General features: G+C 44.5%; 1 protein-coding gene across 1 annotated transcript in view; it reads right to left on the bottom strand.

Annotated features, from left to right (window-relative positions):
• Positions 1-375: 375 nt before the first annotated feature.
• Positions 376-12,454, bottom strand: part of LOC104493633 (nuclear pore complex protein Nup93) — a 23,340-nt gene continuing 11,261 nt past the window's right edge. The window contains exons 5-15 of the mRNA XM_010136352.1: positions 10,991-11,130; positions 8,822-8,954; positions 8,001-8,158; positions 6,147-6,312; positions 5,257-5,350; positions 4,019-4,210; positions 3,646-3,772; positions 3,468-3,540; positions 3,026-3,070; positions 1,191-1,307; positions 376-498 (exon numbers count right to left, since the gene is read on the bottom strand). Coding sequence (XP_010134654.1) covers positions 376-498; positions 1,191-1,307; positions 3,026-3,070; positions 3,468-3,540; positions 3,646-3,772; positions 4,019-4,210; positions 5,257-5,350; positions 6,147-6,312; positions 8,001-8,158; positions 8,822-8,954; positions 10,991-11,130 — 1,368 coding nt within the window. The remainder of the gene's footprint in view (positions 499-1,190; positions 1,308-3,025; positions 3,071-3,467; positions 3,541-3,645; positions 3,773-4,018; positions 4,211-5,256; positions 5,351-6,146; positions 6,313-8,000; positions 8,159-8,821; positions 8,955-10,990; positions 11,131-12,454) is intronic.

The following is a 12,454-nucleotide window of genomic DNA, read 5'->3' as shown; positions in this document are numbered from 1 at the left end:
CAATATTAATTCAAACAAGTGTATTGTGTGCGGTGGTTCTGCATCCATCATGGTATTTTGCTTCAAAAATCCCCTAAGGCATGCAATTTGTTCTATTTATTGCTCCTTGCCAGACTCTGTCTCCAGCTGACACTCCAGCAATTCCCTTTTCCTGATTCACATATAGATACAAGATTCTTGGCAGATGTACCTGACCCACCCCTGGAGATTATGGTTCTGTTTCAGAACCGCCAGCCATCACAAGCAGGACAGCAAATATTGCAACTTCTTCTCTGTCCTCCTGACCGCACTGCTGCAGATGCAGCACCAAGGCGAGGAACTCATACCCACCGACCTGACAGTCCCGGGCGAGTCACCCAGTCCCGGCCCCTTGTCTTACCTCTCAGCAATGGAATGGGCCATGTTCTTCAGCCGCTCTTTGTTCGACTGGGGAGTGCTGATCTGGGGAACGACGGGACTGAGAAGCTTGTTCATCAGTTCTAAAACTTTGTCAGGGTTCTGTGGTATTAAAGTTACACACAAACAAGAGGAGCACAATGGGACTTAGTGTTATAAATGCACTGAAAAAGCAAGAAGGTCTCATGCAGTGGCACCTATTACAAGCTCAGAGATGCCTCCCTCTCTCAGAGTCAAGATAATATTAGCAACGTAATGCTGCTGGCTCATGTGGAAAAGTATTTTCCCCTAATTTTCCTCTAAAACAGTGGCTATGGTTGGATCCACTTTTATTTCAAAAGGAAACAAGAGTACTCACAATAAAGCCCAAGTATTTTAGTCTTCAGTTCAACATCTGTATAACGGGAAGAGCACGCTCCAGGTACGTAACTTAATTACCCAGAGCAAAATCTAGTGGTGAGCTGGCAATGCTGCGTTAACGGTTGGACTTGATCTGAAAGGTCTCTTCCAACCAAAACGATGCTGTGACTGTGTGAAAATCAGGCATGGGGCGATCTCTTCAAAAGCCCACACTGATCAAGAACCAGAATGTCTTCAGTCAGATCTGGGTTTGCTCCCTGAAACCCCACTCCATGCAGCCAATGGCTCTGCTTTAACAGCAGCAGAAATAAACTGCTTGAATAAGGGTGATTCGATCTCTGGGATCAAACTCAACCTCCTAATCACAGGAAGAGTGTTTGGGAAACAACAGCGAACCAGGTACATGTTCACGGCAGCACACAGAAGCTATTTACCTTTGCAAGGTCGTAGAGTTTTGCAGCTTCTTCAAACAATCCTTTATTTTCTGCTGCAGAAGCCACTTTGTTAATAATAGGGTTTGTGTCACTTGTAAACTTGTCTATCACTCCAGGCTAAAGAGGTGAGACAAAAACAGAAGGAGAGAAGAGAAATCAGGACACCTAAAAACTCCTGAATATTCTGTCAAGGCAATGAATATTTTACACGTTGGGTTATGATTAGAATGGCCTGTACATTTCCATGGGAACACGTTAAAAATAGAAAGAGCTCTTGTGAGAGAGACTTTCTCCAAAACAGAGTCAGCACTGAGACATCTGCAGTTTCTAATTCATTCAAAATGACCCAGATAACAGGGCAAATTCTAAATTATTTTAATTGCCGATGACACGTTACAGAGGCAAAGAAGATACAAAAGACTTCAGCATGTAACGTGCGAGGGTCTCCAGGGACGCAGTTTGTGTATGACAGGCTGCAAGAAAAACCTTACAGAGATAAAAAGGTGACAAGAACTTTAAGAGAAACAATAAACATAAGCAGAATAAAAGAGAGGAAAGAGTCAAGGATATCTAGAAAGGATTTTACTGTAGTCAAGGATGTAACGATAAGACTGTATCATTCTCAAAAATCATAAGGAATTTATTTGGAAGCTGAGATTGCTGGTTTTCCTACCAAAGGCACAGAAAAATACAGTTACGTTTAAAGGAATTGAGTGAAGTCAAAAAGACAGGATTCACCACTGACAGGATAATCTAAAAACCATCTGACAAACAACTGTACAATGGAAAAATATTTGTAAAGATTGCCAAGATACCTTGTTCTTGTGAGTGCAATCTCACTGCTTTTAAACTGACAGAACAAACACACCTCTGAGAAAATCTTGCCAGAAATAACTCCCTCCTTCTTTTTTTAAATCTTAAGATTTAAACAATTCTGAACCCTGCTTTACACAGACAGCTGCCAAAGCTGCCACAGCAAACAGAAATCGTCATTGATTATCTAAAATTTTTTATCATTTGCATGCGCTCTCCTCTTTTCAGATGAAAGCTTGAGGTTTCCTTTATCTTCTGACCATGTAACCTTACCTTTCACTTTTAGATGACTGCTTTTTACAGCAGAAGAAAGAGCCATTGCAACTAAAAATGGCTGATCTTTGATCTCGCACTTAATACTGGGAGGACAGATCAGCTGTGGCTGTGTCTGGGATCTGTTAGCCCTTGTTCCCTTAATTAGTAGGATTTTAATGGCCTGCCATACCTTTCTGCCCTGAGGAGCACAAGGATCAGTCACAGAGAATTTTCACAGGCATTTCACACCCCCTTACACTCCAGCCAGTTTTACTAACTGCTTTTTCTTAAGGTCCACTAAATTCTGCTGCTGGCTGCCGAGATGTAATTCTGACCTCACTGAAGTTCCCTGACACCGTTTTTTCCTTTAGGTGCAGCAGTGACTACAGGGATGTAGTTTGCTCTGCAGTTCCTGACCTGCCTTCTGCTAGGGCAGGTCACAGAACATTCTGTAAAGGAATCTCAGAGAACTTGTACGTATTCAAACACACACAGGAATAATTTGGCTAGTGAAAATGAAGAAAAGCCAGGGAGCCCCAGGTGTGTGTGGGGGGGGGTTGTACACACAAGGTTTGTATGTTTATGTAAAACAAACATAAATTGCCAACTCACCTTCCTACTACCATCATTTTCCAGCTTTCCGAGAATCATATCAAACTATATCCACACAGGCGTCAAGACCAAAGTCCGGGGGGGGGGGGGGGGGGGGGGGTTGTACACACAAGGTTTGTATGTTTATGTAAAACAAACATAAATTGCCAACTCACCTTCCTACTACCATCATTTTCCAGCTTTCCGAGAATCATATCAAACTATATCCACACAGGCGTCAAGACCAAAGGAAACAAAAAAGGAGAGATGAATTGCACATATCTCACTACTTATTTACTAAGTACAAAGATGCAGCCAAGGATGAATGAAAAACAGCAATGGATGTCAAAATTATTGGTATACGAGTGACAGGCAAAAAGTCGTGATTAAGTATCTTAAAGATGATCTGGGATCTGTTAGCCCTTGTTCCCTTAATTAGCAGGATTTTAATGGCCTGCCATACCTGTCTGCTCTGAGGAGCACGAGGATCGTGTCACAGAGAATCTGCACCAGGCAGAAAGAGGAAACATCTGCCTAAGACCATCCCGCCTAATACAGATTTCAAGGGAGAAATGAATTTCAGGTTCAGTGAGGAAGGTAGAACGTGGCCAGACGTACCTCTCTGCTTTCAATTACTAGTTCGCTAACACAACGCAAAAACATATTCTCCCCTTGGCTGTCCTTGTCATTCCTACAAAAGAAAGGGAAGGAGGAAGGCACTCCTGTTTCTGAGGACCTCCCAGGAAAGAATAATAACTAATAAGAATAATAACTAGAGACATATATTAGCTCCTACCTGAGGAAGTAAAAGTACTGCAGAGCTTCCCTTGGATCTGTCGATTCAAATTTACGGGTGTAAAGCATCAAAAGTCGCACAAAATTTAGGCGCCTGACGCCAGGAGGGTCACCAGCTTCATGGCTCACTGCAAGGTCAGAACCAAAACTATCAGCGGATCTAACGCCAGGAAATGCTGCTCTGATCCTCCCCTCCCATCAGTTGGAGCTGCGATCCAGAGCTCCAACGCAACTACAACGATGAACTTCGAGGAGCTTGCTCTGATAAACGCTGCGTGTTTGATCAGTTACATAGACCCGCAGTGTCTACAGGGTACCTGCTCTAAGGGCTCAGAAAATACTCTTTTACTGTAAAATAAATATGCAGGACTCACACAGCTGTGCGCTCTGCCCTGAAGATTTCAGGAGCAATTTTAACTCAAAGAGGACCAATGCGACATGGACAGCGTGACAACGCAAGTGCTCTGTCCGGAAGAGAAAAGCGATTGCAGCTTCAAACTGTGCTGTCAAGAACAATACTTGGAAGTAGAGGAAAGGCTGCTGGTTCACTGCAAAATGTGATTCACCTGGAAAAAAAAATGCAACAACACAGAGTGTAAGTGAAAATGGTTTTGCCACCAGAGATCACTGACAACAGACGCTTCCCGTCACAGAGCACCACTATTGTTTATTCAGTGCCTGCACGAATGAACACACTAGACTGTCTCAGCCCACAGCAGTGGCTCATCTGAACCTGCTTCCCTGCAAATACACCACAGCATAAAGACATATTTGGGAAGTGAAAGAGAATAAACAGTTGCTCAAAAAAGTTCCGTAGTTCTTTTCAGGCAATGAACCACCGACTCTCATAGACTGCAATAGATGTCTGAAGAGCACAACTATTTGTCTTCATTTATGCTTAGGCCAAATGGTACAAGTAACGTTAAAAACCTGCATGTTCCTACTCAGTGACACCACTGGTGCCTTATTGTATTTCTTTTCCACACATTTTTATCTGGGTCTGAGCGATGCTACAAACTAGAAGGCTGTGGAAAAGAAATCTCGCGTTTTGGATAGTCCCAGTGACCTAATTTTGATTGATTGGATGATGAGGACAGAAAAAGGTACTCTTGTGGGCTGTGGATGCTCCTAAACTTTTTGAAGCGGAAGCAACTGTGATTTGGGTCCCCAGAAAATTACTTGCAATAGTAATTTAAGGGAAACAATGAACAACAGATGCACGCAGAGAAACGCCTTGGAAACCAATGCCTACATTAGGTAAGGATTCCATTTCCGTTCTGTATTCCAAAAGCTGGAAGCTTTGCTAAAAGACCTCAGTGTAATTCCGGGGAGAGAAAGCAATCTATAACTCAGTGTGGCTGAAGTACAAACAGCAGCAGCGTTGTTCGCGGATGAATATTTACTCTCCGGACTGCTGGCAACACACAGTACTCATTCATTGTGTCTTAGTGAAGCTCGCCATTAGGCTGCCCATGAACACCCTCAAGTTACCCGTCACTAGTGCAGAGCTCCAGGTTCTCTCTGCAGTCTGGGAGTTGTGTGGCAACAACTGGAAAGTGCCCTAAGCAGAAAAGCAAGGCCCCAAGTAACACATATCTTTGGGTTTTCTTACCATAGTCCTCTAGCAGCTGTTTCTGGAACTGTGATAACGTCAGTCGGTCTTGTGGAGAACTTGCACCATCATCATCAAAACACACTTGGTTCAGCTAAAAAACACATCCAGAAAAAGAAGCACAGATACTTCAGCTTCACCTTGCACAAGGGATGCCCTCAGAAGATCTTCATTGCAACTGAAGGCCCCTCGAAGATGTGACCGACTGACTAGAAATTACTACTAGTCACATCACCAGACCCACCCGTTGCTGGGAAGGAAAGATCTCCAACGTAGCCTTCACAGAGATCCACACAGATATAACCCAGTGTCCTTTCGTATCTGCCCGTGCCACCAAACACCAATGCTGGGACTCTGAATATGCACTAAGCAGTAACTAACACAGGTATTTTTTTACCCGGTCTTAACAAATACATCTTTCTCCTCCCTCTTTCTGACAAAGGAGAGAAATGGGTGCTGACCAGTATCTATCATGCCCCCCAGCAAAACTGCAAAGACTTTGGACTCTAGAGGCACGGACCGCGTTGTCTTCTGCCAACTGACACCAACATTTCAGCCATAACCCATCCAGAAAGGAAAATTTGGAGGATCCTCACTGCAGCAAGCTAACGTTACTTGTAAAAATAGCTGGCAGAGATCGGTGTCAAATGAAGAACGTGACGCTTCCAAAGACAAGTGTTGCCAAATTAACACCACATAGAACAGAGGATCCCAGAGCAGCCCTGGGACTCGGGTTCCCAGCCCTTCGCTGTCTGCAAGGTCAAGTCACACACGTTACACCAGATCTAAAAGCAGAGAGGCTCGCAGAGCAGAAATGCAACGCCATTTAGTCCTGTTCTTAAGAAAAGAGAAACCAACGAACAGCCACGTGACCCCAACACCATTCTTACTTTTAGCCAAAGATAATCTTCTGTTCTATCAGCAACCTCGCTCTGGTTATCTGTAATGTCACAGCGGCCAATGATACAATAAACAGCCCTTTTGTACGGGTCGGTATTATTCCTAAGAGCTCGTCTGTAATGAAGACGCAGTTTATTTTCCGTGGCAGGAGACAGTCTGAGGAGACAAGAGGTTGAAGGAAAAAGACATGAAACCCTTTATGAGGATATCTGGATATAAATCAATGTAAGTAGATACATATTCACAACAAAGGCATCGTGACAGTAAGCACCAGCCGATATTTCTTGCATTTCCTATTTACATCTGTAAGTAAAAGTTTTACACACGTGAATTTAAACGTGTCATTAAAGTTACAGAGGATCACCTTCAAATACCCATTGCGGGAAAGAAAAATTAAAAAGATCAGGCATGCATCAGTATCGTGGTAGATGAGCTACTTCTGTCTGACTCTGCTGTTTCAGGAAAAAAGAGCTCACAAAGTCTTTGGAACTCTTCGGGTTAGTAACTAACAAGTAAGCAGGTCGTTGTACCATGAAGTCTTTTAGGACTTTAGGAGAGACACTTTCGTCTTCATCATTAAATACTGTCATCGTGTTCTCTGTATCCTATTTCCTGTACCCTCTTGTAGAGGATTTTGCAGAACTGGATCAATAACATGTTCTCCTTAGACTCAGGCATTATCAAATCTGCAGGCAGAGCACCTCTTCATAGCTGTAATAAACCCCAAATAAACCAGCTATATTGTATCTCATCAAGGTGTTTGTAAGCAAAACAACAGTAGTACCTTCTCTAAGGTTTCTGGAACAATCTTATTATAGTGAGCACTCCTAGATACCCTCTACAAACCAGGTTCACATATAGATTAATAACCTGGTGAACGCTACTCAGTAAATGGCACTTTGCGCAGTTTTTTTCCTCTCATTTTGTGTTTAAGACATGGAAACTGATATGTTCTCACATTTTCATGCTGAAGAGCCCTGATACATTCAACGTCCTGCAGGATGAGGGCTCCCCTCATAGGAATGAAATTGCCATGGGCTGAGGTGGGATATTACAGGTTCACATCCTGGCCCGTACCTGGGCCCTCCAGTTTCTCCCAGTTTCAACCAGCACCTCCACACAGTGCCATTCCCCAGAGGGGAGCACAGCTATAACGTGAGAGCTGACTCTGCACTTGTTTGAAGTTCATTGCAAGTGGAAAGCTGAACAGGACAACCCCAACCACCACAGCAGAGCTCAGAGCACGCTGAAGATGCACTAACTCGACTGGTTGCAACCCCATCACCAGCAGTTCGGCTAGTGGCCTCTGTCAACCAACGGACAGCAAAAAATGGGAGAGGAGAACAGGCACAGAAAGATGTGAGAGCAAATGCCTTAAAGGCCTCTAACAAACTCTACTTGCTTTTACTGTGTGGCATTTGTACGAAAACAGGTGTAGGAGAAAGCGTTCCCCGAAGGAAATTCAGCTAAAATAAGCGATGGGGAAACTGAAGAGACACAGGACTCGTGATAGCAACTTTAATCTGCTCTAGTGTATGCAGCATCCTCCTGTTACACAGCACAGATCCTCCAGTAGAAAAGCAAAGCTAAGCCACTGTACTGGTTTTGAAATGAAAATTTTTGCATGTTTTCAAGCAACTCTTCTCTATGGAGATTTCTGGGCTTCAACACCACAGGTTACAATACACAAACTCCTTACACGTCATTCAGGTGGGTACAAAAACCAGGCACCCATCGCCACCAGGAGAGACCTGCGCTGCTTATATTCCTACCAAAATACTGATTCTTTCACTATTCCGCAGCAATTCCACCCCTCATAAAGATCTTTCCGAGTTCCCAGTTACCTTTTATCTTTACTGTGCATGTACTCCTGGAACCAGGTTTTGAACTCTCCCAGCTGGTGCTGTGCCCGTTTCACCACGTGCATGGCTGCAGTCAGATCTCCGCAGCGCATGCAGTAATAAATCAGTGCCCAGACAGGATGGCCTTCCACCTCACCATCCTGAAAAGAAAGTAAGGAAACCTTTATTTACCAAAAAAAAAAAAAAAGGAGCATATTTGAATTAATTTTCTTTTTCATTTGCCACATTCACTATTTCTGCATTATACCCACACACTGATTTCGGTAAAAAATGCTGTTTGTGTTACAGAAGCCAGAGGTCATGAGGTTCTCATCCTGTGAAAACTGTGCATATCCTGGCAGCGAGGGAAGGGACTCCTCTGCTTGCCTGGATTTCAGTTCTGATGAGGATCTGACCATCCCAGAACTAGCACACGAGATCCTCTTCACCCAGAAAGGGGGTTTGGATTAGACCCCCAAGGTATTAAAAACATTTGTACCAAAACAGAAAGATGTCAAACCAGTCCTGGATCTCAGCAGGTAAGAAAGTGACGGCTAGACTCAGCTATGTGGTCTCCAATGTTATCTTTATTATTTCATTTAACTTTTAATTTTTCAACCCGTTCTCCCCGTTTATCTGCTGATTTTCTAGGTGCACAGTTATGTGCTTTCTCCTATGTGCAGGTGAACAGGATTTTATTCAGATTCCTACATAAAAGGCTCTGGCTACAATTCACTGCATATTTAGTCATCAACAACTGGTGTCACCATCTTATTACTCACATGTTATTACTTCAGTGCAGTCACTGAAAGTGGTGAACATACCTGGAGACCAGGGACAGGCGCAGGGAGCTTGATGTTCAAGAAGCTGCGGACTAGTTGGTAGGTCCCTGGGACTCCACCCAGCTGAGCCTGGTGCAAGTTTCCAAAGACTGTCACAAAGGTGTAATTTTTGTAACTGAAAAACAACACAAGCAAACCGAACCTGAACAGCCTGAACGTACTTGCTAGAAGAATATCGGCTTCGGACGGATCCAACAGAATTTGCAGTTTACAGCAAATCACTGTGGTGTTCAAACATTATCATTACAGCAAAACGAGGGAAAAACTCCTGTCGATTTAGGAAGATCCTTGTATTCAGCAGTCTCAGGAGACACCCTGTCTGGAGCCTGCGGTGCACTGCTCAGGGTTAACTCACTGTTACGAAGTTCCTCTCAGCAGGTTCTCCCAGTACTAAGTTAAACTCAGTTACCTAACTGGCAAAAAGCCTTTACATCCTAATGCTGGAACTCTCAGTCCTGTCACAAAACAAGAGTTGAACACCACCCATGTGTTTGTCGCTCCTCTCTGCCCTGTGGAAAAATACAGACCTTAGGCCACGGGCATACTCGAAGGAAATCACAGAGAAAAAAGGATTTTAGAGAAAAACAACCCGTAAAAGCAGCTTTGAGAACACGTTCTACAGTAACTCAAAGCATTTAATCAATGCAAATCAATTTAACAAATACTCGTGTTTAGAAGCAGAAGTCTCAGAAGTCCACACACTGCAGGATCACCTCTCTAAGCAGCAGCAATAAATCACACAAAGTTCCTTTCTTCTCTGCAGCACATGACAGACTCATGCACCGCCAGGCTACACAACTGAAAGTCTACGCTAAACCCAAGCAAGTACCAGCGTATCCTGGTAACGAACATTACGGCTGACTTAAGCCCAGGCTTCTCAGGGCTTAAGATCACAGTTGCTCCAAAGCCAATAAAGCAGTGAGTTTAAAGTAAAGTTTTTTAAAGCAAGGCTGTAGTGAGCAGCACTAGATCTCCTTGCACATGAGGGGCTAGTGAAGCATGAAAAACAAACAAACAAAAAAAATCAAGCCCGAAGGGCCCAGTTTCCACAACTGAGGGGGAACTACGTGTAACTAGTTCCTGATTTCAGTGAGCAGTTAACAGCACTGTGAAAATTCATCAAGCTGGATATTTGGCAAATACAGATTAGGAGCCACTGGCTCATCGCAGTCCACTGAGACCAAAGGACTGAAAGCAGAAGGTCCTTCAGGTGCGTCAGTTCACCCTTGCACAGGCAGGCACCCACCACCACGCCGGTGTGACGGCAGCTGCTGCTGAGGCATCGCACTCAACTGTCAAGGGCCGAGAAGAGGCTATGCCAGGAGGCGAAAATGTCCCTTCCCCCATGCTGTACCAGAGCGCAGCCCTTCCCCTGCTCAGACGGCAGATCTGCACTGGTAACAAGAGCCCCCGTTTCCTCCCCACTGCTGACCCAGCCTGCCTGCATTTCATCCGCGGCTCCGGACAGACGACACTGCAACAGCCCTGTCTGCAGCGAGCAGGGCATACGGCCGCTGGGGAGTCAGCTTCGGGCTGCGCCAGAGCCTGCGCTTCTCCAAGCATTTTCTTGGTCGAGGCGCTTAGGCTTCCGTGATACTTGCTGATACAGAGCCTGAAAATCACTGCTAGATGTTTCGGCATCGGCCTCTGCAAATTTTACAAAAACTTTTCAGTGGGGAAAGGCATGATCAGAACTTGGCTCACTGGACCAAGTTTGTCCCTGTGCTGTCCTTACCATGAGCTCCCCACAGTGATCAGCAGGCAGAAGAGTCATCTGGAAAACGGGATTTTTTTTTTTTGCAGAGGGGAAACAGAACTCTTTCCACAAATTAAAAACCTTCACAAAAATACTCTACATCCGTCATAGTGCTAAAGGCAAAAGAGAAGAATGAGTAAAAAGTCTTTGCGTCTTCTAAACAACCTCCCCACGGATCAAGGCCTTTTTAACTAGAACGGTTTTCAGCTAAACCAGTTTTCTCTCAGGTGGCTGCACCAAGCCCTGCAGAACAGACAAGACAGGCAACAGACATTTCTGCAAGCAGCAAAAGGTAGCTGACTTGTCAGGATGTCTGCGTGCATTGCAAAGTCATTCTGGCTTATGAGGAGGGAACGCTATTAAATGAACTGTGCTACCCGCAGCATTCCCCTTACCTTTGCTCCAGGTAGCGTAGAGCCTGCCTCACAAACTCCATGCGCACCTCCATGTGGGTCCGAACCTTCAAGGCGTCGCTGGCAGGAACCAGGGTAACATCAGTCATTTGTTTTACCATGGCCCACATCTCCGAGATGTTCTATAAACAAGCCATTCCATGCAACAGCAATTAGTACAGAGATGAACAAGCAACAGGGAGGCTGCTTTGCTTTCGAGCTACAGGGAGGTTTGATGCTTAAGAAAAGCCCAAAGCCACAAAAGTAGTGCCTGTGAGGATTTGTAATGAAGGTGCTGGATGCAGTCATGAAGGTAAGCCACTTCCGTCCTGTAGAATTCAAATTTCCCAGGCTTCTCTACAAGCTTCTCGTGCAAGACGATGGCTGTTAATACTGTACCTGCAATTGTCACCTAGGATCAATAAGGATGTCCAAAACTAGGCTGGGTACTTGCTGCTCAGGCGCTTTCCCCATTTCCAGCCTGAACCTCCCACTCAATGAACACCACGTCAGCTTTCCGTATAAGCAATTGCTCTGACTCCCACTGGAGATCTGACGAGAAACATCTAAAGAATACTCATCAATTGGACAAAGGCTCAGGTCTGAAAAAACATGTTGAAAGCCATCGGGTCTGCTCATTCATAGGGACGAGGTTGTATCAGTATCTCCAGGACTGGAGCATCCCTGCTGAAACAGCAACACACCGAGCAGTAACTACACTGTGAGCTCCAGCAAGGGCGGGTGTTTGATCTCAGTACTTCAAAGCAGCACAAACGTTCAAACTCACCGTGCTGTCCCCAGCAAAATGATCCGAGTTGCTCAAAGCAAAGATGTACACCTGTAATTCCGACCTCACCGAGGCATTTGCCCCTCAGCTTCTGAACAGCTTTTTTGCTCTCCCCATCTGCAAAGCTTTGTCATGCCTTGACTCCTGCAGTATTTTCCTCCAAGCGTTTCTCAGAGGTGGCCGTATGGGTTTTTGGGGTGGATCAAGGCAATGCAATTAAAGGAGTGGAAAAAAAACCAGCCAGACCATTGGTTTAAAGTCACTTCTAGGAGCTTTATGCTTTGCTATGGGAGCCTACTGCAGCTCTAGAAGACCATTCACCTACAGCTAAATACATTTAAATTATATTAAGAGATCACATTTTGAAACCAAACACATCAGAACCTAAAACAAAAACCAATTCTTCACATTTTGAAACCAAACACATCAGAACCTATCTAAAACAAAACCCAATTCCTTCCCCCACCAACACCTCATCCCTCATAAAGGGACATCGCAGTGAAACCCCATTCTTCTCTTCCTCACTGTGTTAAGAAATTTTCCCCATGGCAAATTTCATCACTGGTGGGTCCTGCCGTACCAGAGAAGAGAGAAGATTCTAGTATTGGCTCTGCATTTTCTGCGGAGCCATGCTTTTTCTTTTTTTTTTTTTTTTTGCAAATTAATTCATTTTCCACTAA

This window comes from Buceros rhinoceros, unplaced genomic scaffold (genome assembly GCF_000710305.1).
Source record: "Buceros rhinoceros silvestris isolate BGI_N320 unplaced genomic scaffold, ASM71030v1 scaffold12645, whole genome shotgun sequence".
Classification (NCBI taxonomy): domain Eukaryota; kingdom Metazoa; phylum Chordata; class Aves; order Bucerotiformes; family Bucerotidae; genus Buceros; species Buceros rhinoceros.
The sequence above is the reverse complement of the archived record's forward strand: the minus strand, read 5'-3'. Positions and strand labels throughout refer to the sequence as shown.